This window comes from Chlorocebus sabaeus, chromosome 7 (assembly GCF_047675955.1).
Source record: "Chlorocebus sabaeus isolate Y175 chromosome 7, mChlSab1.0.hap1, whole genome shotgun sequence".
Classification (NCBI taxonomy): Eukaryota; Metazoa; Chordata; class Mammalia; order Primates; family Cercopithecidae; genus Chlorocebus; species Chlorocebus sabaeus.
In genome coordinates this window covers 40287714-40306829 of record NC_132910.1, presented here as the reverse complement: position 1 = coordinate 40306829, position 19116 = coordinate 40287714, and the positions used below count along the sequence as shown (strand labels likewise).

At 37.8% G+C, this 19116-nt stretch overlaps 2 protein-coding genes across 13 annotated transcripts in view; one reads left to right on the top strand and one right to left on the bottom strand.

Moving 5' to 3' along the window:
• FAM13A (family with sequence similarity 13 member A) overlaps positions 1–19116 on the top strand; it is a 375981-nt gene that overhangs the window by 273183 nt on the left and 83682 nt on the right. For 2 of the 12 annotated variants that reach the window (XM_073017482.1, XM_007999253.3), the window contains exon 1: positions 4912–5291. The exons of 8 other annotated variants lie outside the window; for them this stretch is intronic. In XM_073017482.1, the coding sequence (XP_072873583.1) occupies positions 5263–5291 (29 nt within the window). In that variant the 5' untranslated portion in view covers positions 4912–5262. Of the gene's footprint in view, positions 1–4902; positions 5292–19116 lie in introns of those variants that run through there. 2 more of the 12 variants (XM_007999254.3, XM_007999251.3) reach the window with 2 other exon arrangements.
• The window catches only part of LOC103235964 (ubiquitin-ribosomal protein eL40 fusion protein-like), a 66429-nt gene continuing 58981 nt past the window's right edge, over positions 11669–19116 (bottom strand). The window contains exon 2 of the mRNA XM_073017483.1: positions 11669–15389. Within this exon, the coding sequence (XP_072873584.1) occupies positions 14976–15362 (387 nt within the window). The 5' untranslated portion in view covers positions 15363–15389 and the 3' untranslated portion in view covers positions 11669–14975. The remainder of the gene's footprint in view (positions 15390–19116) is intronic.

Genomic DNA, 19116 nt, shown 5'->3' with positions numbered 1-19116 from the left:
ATCATCATATTAAAAGAATTGGGGTTTATGTAAGAGGTAGTTGGGAGCTATTGAAGTTTTTGAGTACAAGAATGAATTACCAGATCACAAGCATGGTGGGAAATTGACTAATAGTGAAATGTGTGCTATGGTGGCACACATTTTATTGTGTTATTCTAAGAGTACAGATAACCTAGGCAGATTGATTATAGAAACATGACGGGGCAATCAATAGACTGGTTGAAGGTAGGAGAGGAGGGAGAAGTAAAGATGACTCATGGTTTGAATCTGATTCACAAAGGGAATAATAACATCATTATCAAGAAGGACCAGGAGGAAGAGAAATTTGGAGATCAGATAATATGAAGTCTTGAATGTTTGACTGGGTTGATAATACTAATAATTACTGAGCACTTAATTATTTGCCAGGCACTATTCTATATATTGTACATGCATGGTCTCATTTATTCCTTAGAGCCGCCTCAGAACTTTTAAACAACCTGCCAAGTTTGCACTGCCTGTCAGAGGTGAAGTCAGGATCCAGTCCCCAGAGGTGTAATTCCAGCACCCAACTTATTGAATGCATGTATTGAATGGTGTTAGTCTTGGAGGCAGAGCTAAACGAGGAGGAAAGACAGATGAAATAAAAAGCGAATGTTGATCAGGAAGGTTTGGTGAATTCCCAGAAAAGATCACAGAGAACCAAAGACTTTCAGAAAACTGAAGGTGAGTGTTTACAAAAAGTCAAGAGTAGGAGAGGATCTAAGAAAAGACATTTGGATTTAGTGGTCAAAAGACCCTTGATGGCCTTAAAAGCAGTTTTGGAAAAGTGGTAAAGGTCAAAATCCATTGGCATGGGATGGAGGAACAAGTAATTTATGAGGAAGTGGAGGCAGCAGAGATAGACTTGGTGGAAGTGTGTAAGTGGGAAGGAAGAGGAAAGTAGCTCTGCAGCCCCAGAGGGTAGGACTGCTGAGAAGCACTTTCTAATACCACTCACTTGGCTGCCTGTCATAAGGGAGGAGAAGTGAGTAGCGAGGGGCAGATTTAAGATGTAGGAGAGAGACCAGGCTGCTTCCAGAGGAAGGAGAAAATGATGAGATCCAATACACAGATAAGAGGCTTGAGTCCTATATGTGAGGACCCTTTCTCCTAAACCGAGAGGAAGTCAAAAAGAATGAGGCAAGATGTGTGTTGGAATGGGAACGGGGGTGGTAGGTGGAGCAGAGAAGACCAAAGGCACTCGCTTATGTTTGATGATCTTGACTTTCTCAGTCAATTGGCAGGTGAAATAATTAGTGAGTGAGAGAGGTTCTGGTTTGTGGCACTGGAGAAGATTTGAAGCAGTTGCTGTGGGAATGCAGTGAACAGTCAAAGATAATAAAAAAGGTTGCAACACAGTATTGTGGTTCAAACTAAGGTTAAGTATTATGAATTTTTAGTATAACTAGTTACCAAGCTATGAGACTTTTCTTTGTAATTTTTAGCACTCTGGCAATAGACAGCCCAGCAGGCAGGACTTATAAAGGGGGAAGAAGTGGGAGATGCTAGGGAATCCATTTTAGAAATAACTAGGCCAGGTGCGGTGGCTCATGCCTGTAATCCCAGCACTTTGGGAGGCCAAGGTGGGTGGATCACGAGGTCAGGAGATCGAGACCATCCTGGCTAACATGGTGAAACCCCGTCTTTACTAAAAATACAAAAAATTAGCTGGGCATGGTGGTGGGTGCTTGTAGTCCCAGCTACTCAGGAGGCTGAGGCAGGAGAATAGCGTGAACCTGGGAAGTGAAGCTTGCAGTGAGCGGAGATTGCGCCACTGCACTGTGGCCTGGGCGGCAGAGCGAGACTCCATCTCAAGAAAGAAAGAAAGAAAGAAAGAGAGAGAGAGAGAGAAAGAAGGAAGCTCAGGAGGGTCAGGAATGTGCTTTTTTTTTTTTTTTTTTTTTTTAAACCTGCATGCCAGTTGGTTTGATTGCAGGCTATCCTCTGTGGATATCACAAAGCAATTGGAGCTGAACAGAGAGCGAAGTGAAAAGGCAGAGGAATGGGAGAGGGAGAAGTGTTGGAGGTTAAGAGGGATGCCCATTAAGGGGCTCCGTGAAAGGGAAATGTAGCCAGGGAAATGTAGTTGAAATACCGTGTTTGAAAAATTAGAAATGACAGAGGTCATGAATGGCACTCCCACTCCCTGACTATGCACTGACAAGAGGATGTTAGAAATAGAAATAAGAAAGGTATTTAAGTGATCCAGAACTCTGGCAGTGGCTGGGGTAGAGAGAAGGGGCTGCGATCAGGTACAGATTCATAAATGATTATCAAATAATGCCCCCAAAATAGATTTTAAAAAACACAAAAAAGAGGAATTGTTATAAATGATGGAGACTTGAAAAAACATGTAGTTACTGAGTTATAGCATTAATTACTTTTTTTAAAAAAACATTGACATTTTATGTAATATGGCATGTTAGAGGAATGTGGATAGGGCAACTTAATGTATTAGGAAATATATGTGAAATCTAATATTGAATGTAAATTGCAATTCAGTTTAATGTATTTTGAATGCATAGAGTGTAAATTGTAGTTCAACTTAACATTTGTTTTTTTAATGCTGGGTTCTTTATTATTGAGCTTTTATGTCTATTTTAGCCAGGTAGTATTAATGTGTCCATAAAATTTAGAAAGGACAAAATAATATTTCTGTCACTTGAATGTTAACTATTTCTGAATATATTTGTATCTTATAAGATATTTAAAACATTCATGCAAGGCGCGGTGGCTCACGCCTGTAATCTCGGCACTTTGGGAGGCTGAGGCAGGTGGATCATTCAAGGTCAGGAGTTCGAGACAGCCTGACCAACATGGTGAAACCCCTTCTCTACTAAAAATACAAAAATTAGCAGGGCATGGTGGCAAGCACCTGTAATCCCACCTACTCAGAAGGCTAAGACAGGAGAATTATTTGAACCTAGGAGGCAGAGGTTGCAGTGAACCGAGATCATGCCACTGCACTCCAGCCTAGGCGACAGAGCAAGACTCCGTCTCAAAAAAAAAAAGAAAAAAAAAATTCACACAGAATAGAGCCAGCACTGTGGTTCCGCAATTCCTCTATATAGCAGTGAGTTCCAGAGTAGACAGGAGAAATCTCCAATCCAGTTTCTGTTCTGCCACTACCTTTCCATGTAAATATGAACAAGTTATTTTCTAGTACCAAGTTTACTCATCAATGAAATAGATCCTATGATGTATAATTGTGATTTTCTACCTCAAGCAGCTATTTAAAGTGTTAAGCTTACACTTGTAATCCCAGCACTTTAGAAGGCCGAGGCGGGCAGATCACCTGAGGTCAGGAGTTCGAGACCAGCCTGGCCAACATTGTGAAACCCCATCTCTATTAAAAACACAAAAATTAACCAGGCATGGTGGCAGGCGCCTGTAATTCCAGCTACTCGGGAGGCTGAGGCAGGAGAATCGCTTGAGCCTAGGAGGCGGAGGTTGCGGTGAGCAGAGATTGTGCCACAGCACTCTAGCCTGGGTGACAGAGCAAGACTCCATCTCAAAAATAAATAGATACATAATAAATTAATAAATAAAGTGCTGAGCAAGAGTTAAAGTCATCTTTTTAAATAAAAAGGTATGCAAATATACAGAACTAAGTTGTGTTACTAGAGAATCAAATTAGAATTTGTAAATCTAGAATCAAAAAAGTATAGACAATTTCATTTTAAATAAGTTTGGGGTTAAATCAACTCCTTTTGTTTTAAAAAGCTGATTTTAGTTACTGATAGTTTATCATTATATATGAAGATAGTTTTAGGATGGCAAATCTATTTTCATAAACACAGATTATTTAGTCAGACAATTAAAATGTTTTTATTAGCAGGTATAGCAAAGAAAAGCAGATGCCTTATAATAAATAGGACCTTGTGTTCTAAATTCAGAATTATGAGTGGTCTATATAAAATTGGGGAAAAGCTACAGAGGAAGGGGATACCTCGTGCCTACAAGCCCTGACTGTTTCGGAATGTCATGTTCCTTCTAATACTGGAAGTGATGGTCTGGACTATGTGGTAATTTTTTACAACTCATATTGTGAAAAAAATCTCATGTAAATATATTTCTGCTATTTTTCTTACAATGTATAAAATCTATGAGTTAGGAATTATGTTCCTAAAAATAACACCCTGGTATTCCACATCAAAGAAGAAATTATAACGGGAAGGTAATAATTAACAGATATTTAGAAGACTTTATGGAAAAACTGATTTTGTGTTACCTATTAAAAAATAAATAAATAAAAAGCAACCTCCCCAAAATGCTGTTGATGTTCACGGAGAAAAATAACTGTGTAAACACATTCAGTTTTATAAGACTAAAATGCAGAAATAATAAGCTGAAACAATTTTCATGAGGGTGGATTCTGATCCCTTAAGAACTTGGGCAGAGACTTAGGGCACGTATCCTCCCCAGAAGTGGAACTACGTGCCCTGGGTGATGTCACCAGCGACTAGTAACCACCGCAGTGTAAACAAACATCAGCAGGAAATACATGTGGGTAGGGCAAGGGTCTAGAGGCATGCTTTCCTTCTAGAAAAGTCTCACGCCTTTCAAGGCTAGTGTTTTTGTTTTGTTTTAAGGAAGAAAGGGGACGCAACATAACTCTTGCCTTCTGCTACAGAAACCTTTAGTTTCGTGGGCAGTGTCTTTCCTTGACAAATGGAATCCTTGCTGGCAGTCTCTGTAATGTTGAGAAGTACAGGACTCTTGGCTCTGGCTGCACTTATTGGTTGCTTGCCCCAGACTGAAAATTTTGTCTGCGGAACTGCTCAGAGGAAAGTTTCAAGTTACCAGAACTAGGCAAGCCCACTGAGGAGCAGGAGCAGGAGGAGAGGAGCAGGAGGAGGAGGAGGAAGAGGAGGAGGAGGGACCATTGAGGAGCAGAAGGAGTAGGGTGCGGGGGAGGAGGAGGAGCGCCTTTAGTGCTGCAGCAGCTGCTCCTCTGATTGGCCGGGTGGTTCAGCTGCTTCCCTGGAACAAAAGGTCAAAGTGGACTGCAGTGTAAATGTAGAGAAGCAGCCGATAAAATAGCATTGCCTGAAGAAGTTTGGAGGCTGAGAGCAGCAGCAGACTGGCCAACTGCAGAGCAAGTTGTTTCTCCAGCCGTGCGGTGCAGCCTCATGCCCCCAAGCCAGCTTAGCCACTGTAAGAAGACGTTCACTATACAGACGACCAAACTTGCCGTGGAAGAGACAGTTGTGAGATTCCCTTGCAAATTTACATACGAGAATGGCTTGTGAAATCATGCCTCTGCAAAGGTAGTATTCGTTCCTATTTTATTTTATTCTGCTATGTATTTTTTGAGTGGTATCAAGCCATATAACTTTGCCAGTACTTGGCATCTTTTAGTAACATGCTGCAAACTGTGTAGAGTCCATTGTACATATGGTTCCTCCCTAAGAACAGAAAAAATTAAATATTATACTGCTCTTTTACTGACATTTTGCCCAATTTATCTTTTTCACTTGATTTTTGTATTTAGTTATATTCTCTGAATGGAAATGAATGTAAGAAAATACCTTTGAAATCTGAAGAAAAACATAGACTGAGAAGTATAGTGAATGAGTTTATAATAAAAACTGAATCAGCTTCTTAGCAGTGTCTCTGCTAAGGCTATTTTAAAGGATGTTGATAGGCTGAAGACATTTTTAAAATGCATCACAATATTCTTCTCTTCTGGAGTTCAGATTTAGGCAAGGATTTTCCATCAATAAGTACATCATAATATGTGAGAATAAATATTAAGGATAACATTTCCCCTTCAATAAATCCAGACAGATTTATTACACAAATAGCATTTTTTAAAACTGCTTGGTAAGAATGATTGAGCGCAAGACTGTTTTTGTTCCTTCATGATTATAATACAGATTGTGGGCCTGGGGGGAGCGAAGGAGTTATACTTTTTGCAGAGAAAGGTAAATTTAAACAAAGGGGCTTATAAAAAAGAACTCTGTTGGTGAACTAAGAAGTGAAGAATGTATGCATGGAGAGGGCCTCAGGGCTGCCCAAGGTCACATTTTAGGATTTTAAAAATTACTTTTGCTAATCATATTGTCCCATTTCAACTTCAACTGCTTTACATGCAGTGGCATTTCATTCCATAGAAATGTTTCATTTAGGAAAACTATAGAAGGTTTTATTAGTAAAAAAAAAAAAAAAAAAAAAATTTAAAAATCAAATAGTAAATGTGATTTATTTGAGGATTGAAAAAAAACTAGACAAAAACTAACTTCATTTTTAAAAACCATGCCACAAATATTTCAGTGAATGTTTTCGTTTTAGCAATGAAAAATAAGGTTTAAAACACTGTTTATTTGTAAAATGGTTTCTACAGATACTTACAGTGAGATAAAACAGTATAGTCATTTTTCCTTCACTGTACTAACAAGGACACCGCCATGGGAACCTCATGGGGGTGTCCGAAGAGTTCCTTTTGTAAAAATTAATAATCCAAGGGAGCAGAAAGTGGTTTACAAATATATCTAAAATTTTTCTAAATGAACTCAGTGAAAATGTCTACATGCTTAAAGCTTGTAAGAGACTACAACACTTTGTGGAGTCTTGATCTGCTTTCCAACTTTAAAGTTGGAGACATTTTTCCCTTTATAATGACATCAGTTCTTAAGGGTTTTAAGTGAATTGTATTCTAGATAAGAATATTGGCTAGTACTGAACTCTGTGATAGCCACTTGATGCTATAAAACTGTTAAGAAGAAAATAGATCTTTATACTGTGAAAACATTGTTTAGGCAGTCAAAACGATTAAAGCTAAAATAAAACCATCATTATTTCCTGGAAATTATTTTGTATTTTTAGTCATGATTAATGAACCTAGTAGGAATAAATGGAGGAATAATTTGAATTTGCATTCAAGAATGTTGAGTTGCTACTTTTGTTTCTTTGCATTACCATTCTGAAGAGTGCTGCTACGTGCATTCACTGCCGCAATGTTTGCCCAGCTCTTAGAGTTTAATTTGACTGATTTCCCTGCAATCTTTACTGCCAGCCTGTACCTACCTTTGATTATAAACCTCCTGAAGGTAAGGACCAGGTTTGTGCAGTTGTCTTTCTTAAGCGTGCCTTGTGAATGTAAGCATTTATGTGGAAAACTTTCCTGCTCTTACGTGTAATTGTTTCTTCAAATCCCAGTTTGGTATCTTTGGCTATTGATTTTTGTGACTCTCATGGTAATGATGACTATTGCTGACTCTCCCCACCGTTATGAGCCTGAAGCAGGAAGGTTCCAGAGCCTTAGTAGTAGTCTTAGAATGAGTGCTTTGTTGCATTCTGTTTAAGAGCACCAAGGAATATAAACTACATTGAAACTGGATGAGTAAAAGAGTAGCTTTAAATAGCAGCTAAAGAAATTCATGCTCACTATTTGTATGTAGCAGAGAGTTCAATGCTTCTCATACTTTGAGTACATGAGAATTACCTAAGGAACTTATTTTTAAAATCAAATCCTTCCCGTTGCCCTCCTTCCCTAGACTCACTGCATCCAAATCTGGAGGTATCTGCATTTTAACAAGCTTCCTAAATCTGATGCAGATGGTCCACCCATAGAGAAACACTGATCTAAATTCTAGTTAATGATTATAGTGCGTGTAAAGCTAGTGACAGCTGGCATATATAGGAATCTAGCATTATACTACTCAACATCTCCAAATAGCATATTTAATATCTGACCTTATGTGAGGATTTTTTCATAATTGATGCTTTCATTTCCTAAATTGTCAGTTTTACCTATTAAAACAAAACATACTAGAGTGTTGTTTAATATTTTCTCTTTGATTAAACACTGCTCTGTTCTGCCAGTACTCCTAAGGTAATTAAGACACAGCTTTCCTTCAAAGAGGTCACATACCAGTTAGGATGCAGACACATTACCAGACAATTACAGTACCATGTGGTGAATTCAGTAATACACAGTATGATTAGCATAGTAATAATAGAGATGTGCCTAGATGGATATTATCATCCTGTGTAAGTGTATGATCTTATTAGGGGCATGTTTGTCCCCTAATGTCTACTTACAATTTTCATAAATGCCTCTTTAGCCTTTCTTAGCATATTGTGAGAGTGTGTAGAAGATACATTGTTACTGCTAATCTGTAGCCACGATGAGAATAACAGATAAGGTCAAAAACTAAAAATGAAATAAAATGTGTCTTGCTATCTGTTTATTATGGAATGTTATTGGTAGAGTTTCCAGGATGAAGTTGGCTCTTTAGAAACGGATGATCTTTAGAAAAAAACATGGCAGAGGCTGAATGTTTAAATTACGACCTTCTCTAAAGTCCTTAGTTCTTAATGATTCACTACAAATGGCTTAAAGACAGAATCTTATTAAGTATCTCTATTGAGATAATTAAACAGTCCCAGTTATTTTTTAAAATACTAAAATATTTACAAACTACCTATAGCTAATAATAAAACTCAACATAGTGTATGAACTTATATGGATATTCTTGCCATCTGAAACTGTTCCTTGAGAAAAATAAAATAATATCAGAAATAAAGGGAGAAACTATATTAAACTAAGAATTGAAATAGAAGTTTTCTCAGGTGACTAAATTTACTTTCTGTCACTGAGATAATATGTTTTGTCAGATCTCAGGCTTAGTTTGTACCACAGACTCTTTGTACAATTCTCATTTCATTGAGTTTCCTTCCCCTTAGATATTGTGGGTCTGTAGGTAAGGATCTCTATTTTATGTATAGAAACACTCAAGCAGGCTAAGATACAAAGTTTTAACTCTGAGTCATATCTAAGACAAAATTCTCAACTTTCATAGCAGTATTTTAATTTGCAAGACTAACTTTCCAGTAAACGACCTTAATTTATATCCACAAGGGATAATGATGGCAGATGAAGTTATGAACCTGTGAGTGCTAATGATTGATGTAGATTATTTGACTTCAGTGCATTGACATCTGCTTTCATGTGTTGACATCCTGTTCTTTCCTGGGTTTGTCTACCAAAGTGAGAAGCTGAAATCAATCATGTCTATGTAATTATTTTTTTTCATGTAGCAAATAATGATATCAAGTGTGTATTATCGAATATTTGTTTGATGATGGTGAAGCACATCATAATTCCAAATTGCAGTGGCTCTTCTTCAAAACAGACTTAAAGGAAGAGGATTAATAAACATGTATTAGTAGCCCAACATCTAAAAGTTTCACTGAAGCTTCTTATCAGTAGAATTCATCAACTCTTCCCAAGCATTGGTCTTTAGAATACCCTTTTGCCAACGTAAACATCAGTAACATGGGGATGATATGGGAGTCCACCAGGGAAGAACCCAGGTAATGTTGGGCCAGCTTGTGAGTTTCTCTGTGGTGTTAGAGAGCCCTCTACTGCTTGTGGAGATGACACCTTTCAGTTAATTTATCTAGAAGTCTGTTTTTCCTAACTTGTTGGCACTCTGGTAGCACTCCTGGCTCTGCCCCCTCCCTCAACTAACACAGTCTAGGAGGGAGTTAAAAGCTGCCTCACTTCAAATCTGGGCCAATGCCTATGGGTTGTGTGTCTGAATTTATTCTTCATCACTGTCATTCAGAACAAATACGATCTCTCTAGGCTCTGTTCTCACATGATGGTTGAATTACCCATGGAGCCCAAATATTTGCTAATTATTCCAAATAAAGAAGATAACATGAACTTAGGTGAGGATGTTTTCAAATTTTAAGATCATCCTGTTTAAACCACTGAAAAAGTAAAGATGTTAGCTATTCAGTACAAACCAGTGGTAAACTTGCCATCAGAAAACATACAGACGACAGACAACTAAGTTAGTTGGCCATATATGAATTTGAGCAGGTCATTTTCATTGTCTATAAGAGATGATACCACTCAAGGTACTTATTTTATGAGGGAAATTTTGGAGTTAAAGAATGTGATAGGACCAGGCACAGTGGCTCATGCCTGTAATACCAGCACTCTGGAAGGCCAAGTCTGGGGAATCACTGGAGGTCAGGAGTTTGAGACCAGCCTGGTTAACATGGTGAAATCTGTTTCTACCAAAAATACAAAAAGAAAAACAAACAAACAAACAAAAACTATCTGGGTGTGCTGGCATGCTCTTGTAATCCCAGCTACTTGGGAGGCTGAGGCACAAGAATCACCTGAACCCTGGAGTTAGAGGTTGCAGTGAGCTGAGTTCATGCCACTGCACTCCAGTCTGGGCGACAGAGGAAGACTCTGTCTCAAAAAAAACCAAAAAGTGATAGTTTTGGTTTTGTAGGGTTTGTTTTGTTTTGTTAATGATGAAACTACTCAGATGTAAAGGGCATATTGCTTTTCTTTTAGTTTGTCTTCTTATGCTTGCAATGCACTTTCAATTCCATCAGTGCAAGAGTGCTTAGCACAGTTTAGGTAGTGCTGTATCATTGTATTGCACTTCATCACATCAATATTGGAAGATGACCTCTAGAATTGTTTGCTGGAAGTACTGTTGAAAATAGAATTGAACCAAATTTTTTGAAACTCTCAAAGCTTTCACCCTATTTTTCCTATGAAACTTACATTTGTCTGTGATGATCAGAATGGATTCCCAATGGAATATTATGTTCTGTTTTAAACCTTTTTAATGCACTATTTATTCGTACCATAAGAAGAATGAGAAATAACTTTTTTTTTTTGGAGACAAAGTCTTGCTCTGTCGCCCAGGTTGGAGTGCAGTGGTACAATCTTGGCTCACTGCAACCTCCGCCTCCAGGGTTCAAGCAATTCCCCTGCCTCATCCTCCTGAGTAGCTGAGACTACAGGCATGCACCACCATGCCCAGCTAATTTTGGTATTGTTAGTAGAGACAAGGTTTCACCATGTTGGCCAGGCTGGTCTCGAACTCCTGACTTCAAGTGGTCTACCCACCTCAGCCTCCCAAAATGCTGGGATAACAGGCATGAACCACCATGCTTGGCCATAGAAATCACTTTTTAACAGCTTTATTGAGATATAATTCACATACCATACAGTTCATACATTTTAAATGTGCAGTTCAGTAGTTTTGAGTATATTCACAGAGTTGTACAGTTTGCATGTAATCATATCATCAGTTTGCATGTAATCATATCATAGGTAATCTTTTGTGACTAGTTTCTTTCCCTTGGTATAATATTTTCAAGATTCATCCATGTTGTGGCATGTATCACTACTTCATTGTTTTTTATGACTGAATAATATTATAATATATGGATGTAGCAAATTTTGTTTTTCCATTCATTAGTTGATAGACATTTGGGTTATTTCCACCCTTTGGCTGTTATGAATAATGCTGCTATTAACATATGCAAAAGTAACTTTTGAGAATTATGAAAATATAGACTCTATTTTAGAGCCAAATGGATCCCTAGAGATAACCTAAATCATAGCTTCCGTTTTCAGATGATTGAACTCAAACACAGAGAAATAAAATGACTTGCTCAGTCACATATACAGAAACAAATGGAAAACACTCTACACACATGTCTAAAGAATAGCCATTTGTACACGAAGTTGATGATCATGGCATGTATTTGGGATTAATAGTGGAGTTTTCCCCCATTAGAAGCTTAGTAAAGGGAAGAGTCTATCGTCATTCAAAAGAGAAAAACTAGCTAACGGGCAGAGGAAACTGAACTCCTGACCTTGCTCCCATTAGCAATGAGCTCTAATATATAGACACTTACTGCACTAGAGATTAAAAATGACTCTGGACAGGGTAGCTTAAGTTGTTTTTATGTTAGGCACGTAGCAGGTACTCAGTAAACACTTGTTGAATTGGAGACTACAAAGAAATTTAATGGAAGCATATCAGAACACTATTGTCCACAGAATTTCTAAAGCTTTCCATATAAATTTCTAGGAATATTCTTATACTAAAAAAGTTGCAAGTAATTTACTCACCCTTAGTTATTATATAAGCATTCCTACAGTGCAAAGAAAAAACAATTTGGAATGCTACTTCTGTTTACATTGCAGAGTATTTGATATTTACCCTGAGAAAGAGGAAATAGTTTTTAGTTTATTTCCTAGAGTTATGTATTCATTAATGCAGTTTAAGGAAAATGAAGCTCCTATTTTACATGTACATTAAAATAGGAAGGTTTCCTCTTCTGCTTCTTTTTTCTTAGATAGGATAAAAGACTATTTTGTAATTATCTGGAATTCTACTTTGGTTTTTTTAAGATAAAGATTTATTCAAAAAAGTTTAATTTACCTTTTTTTTTTTTTAGAAAATAACTTAGATTCTCTTATTCCTATTACAGATAGCAACCATTATTTTCTATTTGGAGAAATGTTTTGTCATAGACACTGAGCAGTTTATACGCTGGGGATAAACATACTTCTGTCAATGGAAAATGTTAAGAGCGATGTTGCATTCAGTCTTCTTTAATTTTTTAAGTAGATGTAGTTCAAAATTGAATTTCTAATAAATATTTTAAAGTTTTCAGATTATAATAAACATTTGCAGGTCATACAATATCTCAGCTGATAGGGATACACTGAAGGAAATTATGACAAGCCCATTTTTACACATAAAAATGGCAGATGAACTTTGTTTTGACCAAGTACACATGAGTACACTTTAAAAATTGTAAATTAATCTTTCGACCTATGTCCTTTTCTTGTGAAGAAATTTGTATATATCTATATTTCTAAATTTAAAATCCCTTTCAAATTTTAAGCCATCATTTTAAGATAAGCTGTAAAATAAATTTGACTTCTGATATCAGATATAGACTTACAGTATTGTTGCTAAACAAATACCAGACTCCAGAACCAAAGTATAGTACATTATAACCCTTATGCAAATTATCCCAAAGCCAGATATGGAAATTGATTTTAGTTTTTGCACGAGAAAAAGCATGTTAATGGGAAATAGTAGGGCCAGGGGTGGTAAAAACAAGATAGGGAGAAGCCTTGGAAGTTGCTCTTTAAAATTAAGGTGCCTAAGTAACAAAGTGAAAATAATGAGGTGGGGGTGTGGTTTAAGACGTATGTTTTATAATACCTTTAAAGACCAAGCTCAGGAAAACATGGTATCTTCTCATCAGATCTAAGAATAAAACTCAGGGAAGCTGGGTGCGGTGGCTCACACCTGTAATCCCAGTGCTCTGGTAGGCAGAGGCAGGAGGATCGCTGGAAGCCGGGAGTTGGAGACCAGCCTGGGCAACATAGTAAGACTCTGTCTCTACAAAATTTTTTTTTAAAAGTATCTGTGCATGGTGGCATATGCCTATAGTCCTACCTACAAGCTGAGGTAGGAGGGTTACTCTAGCCCAGGAGTTTAAGGCTACAGTGAGTTATGATCATGCCACTGTACTCCAGCCTGGATGACAGATTAAGACCCTGTCACCCTCCCCACCGAAAAAAGACTTCAGAAGACTCGAACTTACTAGAAATAAAAATAAAGAATTGAACTGCTTTACTCAGATCATTATATTAAAGGAATGGAACTGAAAGGCTAGAGAAAAAATTAAGCATTTAGAAAAAAACAATAAATATCAGTATTTTACAGTCAGCAAAGTGATTATAAAGAGAAACTAATTTCTCCGTCTAGGTTAAAATAACTCTTGAAACTAAAATTAGAAATTAAATGCTGGCCTGAATAGACCATTGATACACTGTGTTTTACTTTTATAAGTGACTTTCCTTTATTTTTCAACTCCTTGATTTAATAGAAACCCAAGAGCCTGCCTGTTTCTCCAGTGTCAGCTTTCTGGCAGGTCACTGCTGCACCACGGTGCTGAACTCCCTCGATTGCCACACCTGCCGAGTTATTAATTCTCCCATGCTTTCAAAGCACATTCTGTCTCTCTCTCTCTCTCTCTCTCTCTCAGAGTTCTCGTCCTGTCCATTATCTTTCTCCCAGAAATACCTACGTGACCCTCAAAATTCACTCCCTGTGTGGCTTATCTAACTGAACCTCAGCTAATCTGCCAGACTGCATAGCGCTTCAGAGTGGAAAGGCTGGAGCTCTGACTTCAGACTTGGATTGGAACCTCAGCCGTGACTGCCTCTATGGCCTTCAGCCTGTTAATTAACCTTTCTAAAACTTGTTCTTCTTATCTGAAAAATCTGGTTAGTAATTCCTTCCTCCATGATGTCTTTGAGGATCGAATGAGATAATGCACGTAAACTCTTAGCACAAAGCCTGGCTTTTTATGGTGAGCTCTCAATCAATGGTAGTTATGTATGCCTTTTTTTAAATAATAATCACATTTCAAGTTTCCATTTCTCTGCTATCTTGTAAATTCCGTGAAGGGTGGGATTGTGTTTTCTTAGCCTCTGTATCTCCAGCACCTACCATGGATTCTAATAAGTAGTGTACACTCAGAAAATGTTTCCTGTATGAGCACCTGCCCATGGTTGTAGAAGCACCCAAAGTCCAGGTGTAGGTTGACATCAAACTTTCATTCACTTTCCAGTTGCTGCTCATCGTCAAGCAGCAGAAAGTCAAGATGATGTCAGAAACAAGCCTTGACCCATTTTGCTGGCACAGTCCTCCTCTGGCTGAGGTGAGGGTGTTCAGGAGAGGATGACAGGATAATTTGCGTGCCTCCTGTACATCTTTGTCTCAAGAATTCCACATTCAGAGTTAACAGTTTGGGAAATTGTGTATCTGTTAAATCAAAACTGTATTAACAAACCCTTAATAAATTTGCAGTAAGGTAATAATTGAAAGAAGTTAGCAAAAACAATTTTCTTTTTCCTTCTTTCCTTCTACAGGTATCCCCGTATTCTTTTGATTTTGTTTCACTGACTAAAGATTTGAAAATACTTTATTTACTAATGTTACAAAAAATATTTTTTCGTCAACTAATTTCATCCCCCCAAAGAATGTGTTGTTGTATTTTTTTTTTTTTTCTGCTCCAGTCAATGAAAGGGACACTTTATTGAGGCTCCAGGGCCACAGGGCCTGGGCAGGAGGCTGCCCTTCAAGGAAAGAAGAGCCTTATTTGACCTTCTTCTTGGGGTGCAGGTTGTTGGTATGGCCACACTTCTTCTTGTGGCAGTTGACAGCACGAGGGTGAAGGCGAGTGTAGCACTTGCGGCAGATCATCTTGTCGCGGTTGTATTTCTGGGCAAGCTGGCGGAGGGAAGGCTCAATAATGCTACCTCGCAGGCGCAACACCAGGTGCAGCGTGGACTCTTTCTGGATGTTGTAGCCTGAGAGAGTGCGGCCATCTTCCAGCTGTTTGCCGGCAAATATCAGACGCTGCTGGTCAGGTGGGATACCCTCCTTGTCTTGAATTTTGGCTTTGACGTTCTCAATGGTGTCACTGGGCTCGACCTCAAGGGTGATGGTTTTGCCCGGGAGGGTCGTCACAAAGATCTGCATGTTTGCGTCTGTAGCTCGGCCGCCTCGCTGAAGAAAAAAAGGGTTGTTGTATTTTATGTTCTAAATTACTGCCTCCCTAAGACAATGTTTTTATGTTTATAATAATGATAAACATCACTTTTCTGAACAAGATCTCAAAGACAAATGAAAGCTTCCAGCTGCCTTGAAAATAGTTTGGGGACTAAACCCAAAATTTCTTCAAACCTTAAACAACCTTTGTGTTTGGCGTGAAGTGAAATATTATTTTTTTTTCCTTGCTCTCAAGCCAGAACAAACAGATATAGTGTGTGGCAAGGCCATACTCAAACATTACCTTGCCCGAACATATCATTTTCTGGGTTCTCTGTATACCACAAAGAGTACAGTGTTAAAATTATGGGCATAATGGCAAAGCTCCCACCTCTAATTGTGCAGTTGGAAAAAAGAAATTATTTTCTTTAAGTGAGGATGGGAGAAAACCCGTGGCACAGCTGCAGATTCATTAAGTTTTGAATAGATGGGAAAAAGAAAATTTAAAATATCAATGTACAGATATCAGAGAATGCTTCTAGGCAAAATTAGTTTTACAAATTATAAACAGTATGTTTTCAAAATGTTTAATCAAACACTACTGCAAGCACTCAGCAAAATCTTGATGATACTGATTTTATTCAACAGCCATTTACTAAGCACATGCAGTGTTCTAGGTACCTAGCTAGGTGCTGGTTTTGCAAAGATAAAGACTAATCTGGAAACGAGACAAGCCTCTGAGTCTATGAATTTCAGTGTTATGTGCTAAGCAGTCCGTTATAGCTATGAACAAAGTGTCTTGAAGCCTGGAGGAAGAAGCAGCTCCCTCTCCAGGGTGCTAGAGATGGCTTCCCAGATTAGATGACACTTGAACTGAGAGATGAAGTATTTACCAGGCAGAGAGAGGTGGAGAAAGGATTGAAGGTAGAAAGAACAACATGTACAAATGGAAAGAGTTGCAAAACTGCAATGAGAGGTTTGTAAAGATATGTTGGGTTGCAATTGGGAGGGACTTCATGTGCCAGATTGAGGCATGTGGATTGTATCCCAAATGCAATGGGGAAGTAGGAGAGGCTAAGGATGAACTGGTATGGAAAACAGGGAAATAGTCTTGCCCCTGCAAAAGACTAATGCAGTGGAAATGGAAAGGAGAGATCTGACTCGAGAGACATATCCTTTTTTTTGAGGCATAATCCATACAATTTGGTAATTGATCAAATATGTAGGTAAGAGATTGTCTTAGTCCATTTTGTGCTGCTATAACAGAATAGCATGGGCTGGATAATTTATAATGAACAGATACTTATTTCTTACAGTTCTGGAGGCTGGAAAGTCCAAGCTCAAAGTTCTCACATCTGACAAGGGCCTTCTAGCTCTGTCATCCCATGGCAGGCGGCAGAAGGGCAAGAAAGTGAACTCAGTGAACAGAGAGGAGAGGGTCAAACTCATCCTTTTACCAGGAACCTACTCCCGTACTAACCATCCCACTCCCATAATAACAGCATTAATCCAATCTTGAGGGCAGAGCCCTCATTACCTAATCACCTCTTAAAGGTTCCACCTCTCAACAACTGTTTCACTGGGGATCAAGTTTCTAACACATAAACTTTGGGAGACACATTTAAACTATAGCAGGGATAAACGTCCTTAAGGAAAACAGTTGGCTTATAAACACAGTGTAAATGTTATAACAAGAATAAGATTCTATTCTGTGAGTTCTACACATGTCTCAGCCCAGGATTCCCTGAGAAGTGCACTGTCAATCAATCAGCAGGCAGTCATGGTTCACTTTTCACCTTCTAGCTGTAGAAAGAGATGCAAAACAAATGGAAGGTAAAGCAACTCCTCTTCCCACCCCCTACTTAAGAAATCTGTTCCTTTCCCCCCCCGCATGCACATACCCCTACCTCCATGCAATTTCTTAGACATTACAAGCTGTTAATCAGAAGGACATTCAGAGCTGGCACTAGCTGAGTGAGTAGGATTGAAATAGAATGAGATGATCCTTAGTTTTCTCTAAGTATAATATTTCTTTGATTCTAGAAGACAGAGTAGGTGATAAACAATGCCACAGTCATACAAATAAGAAAGAGCCATGGAGGCCGTGTCCTATGCAAAATGGTCTCCTTCACTGTGTCTCTGAGTCTTATTCTTGACACCGTCCTATGGTGTACTAGGGAAGGACTATTTAAGAGAGATTTGGAGATATTCTGTCAGATCCTTCTGGCCTTCCACAACTATGTCATCATGCCCACTACTGGGCATATCCAGATCCATTTTCTCTCTGCTTTTCTTTACCATCTACACTCAGCAAAATCTGTACTTCTTTGGCCCGAGCTGATTTTGTCAGTAGGACAGAGAAAGAAAGTTTTTTTTTTCTTTGTCTTGTGAGAACATAGATCTTAATTCATCAGCATTCATTCAGTGTGCATTATATAGCAAGCAAGGGAGATGTGTATTTAGCATATTGTAGAACAGTATTTTTTTTAGCACAACATTGTGTTTATTTCATGAATGATTATACTTAATAAAAAATACATTATTTAGTTTGAATCAATTGAATGAGAGAAGTTATGGCCTAGAAATAAGAATTATGAAATAATAAGAATAGTTCATTTTAATATTCTCTTGAGTCTAAAATTTAGAACAGTATTTTTTAATTTTGTGGGTCGTGATCTATTAGTGGTTATAAAGCCAATTTAGCAGGATGTGACCAATATTAATAATAAAATAGAAAATATCCCAGCAAACTAAGAATAATTTAGTGAAATTTGTGTCTGATTTATATGTATGTATACTGTCATGATATAAAATGTGTTTCTAACTGAATCATCATTAAAACTTTAAAATATTGTATCTGGACTGCTTATGAGGATAGTTCACTTGAATGAGAGGTTAGACAGACTTTTGAATACAGGCCTGGAAACCAAATCTCGGTGTCAGTGTAGGAAATTGATTATAGTCTTAGCATTCCTGTAAATGAACTTTCAGAGCACAGCCTTTGTGTAAGATTGAAGCACCTTTGTTAGGCAGGTTTTTCTGTCTGAATTTGATATGTTCCAGGCCTCTTCCCTAGCTTCAAGTAGTTCCGTTTCTTGGGACAGCATAACTCCAGTCTTCACATGATATTCTGCCTGGGTGCATATCTGTCTCTGTGTCCAAATTTCCCCTTTCTTTAAGGACACTAGTCATATTAGATTCAGGCCCATCTTAATGACTTTATTTTAACTTGATCATCTCTGTCAAGACCCTGTTTCTAAATAAGATAACTTTCTAAAATATGAGAGATTATGGCTTCAGTGTATATTTTTGGGGTGACATAATTCAACTGATAACAATATATTTCAAATTTCCACTAAACAGACAAAAAATGGTAGAAATATTTTTCTATCTTATTGGAATGAAATCTAAATCTTTGGAAGTCTTTTTGTCTATTTGTTTTGCCTTCAAAATAATACTTCTTACTGTTAGCTAAAAATGTCTGTTGTGTGAATACTAACAACTTCAGCTCTTTGCATTTAACCTTTGGTCTGGAAAATCTATTTGCCCTTGAACTGCAATAATTTGTATTTCTACTGGCTAAGATTTGTGCTCTTAGGCACAAAGTGCAAATAATAAAACTATAAACAAAGCTGCCTGGGTTTACAAAAAAGAATTGTAAAATATCCCCCACCCCCAACAAATTACAGCTGCAAACAGTTATGAACTGATCTGAAAACTCGTACATTTGTTTTCCAGAAAAAAA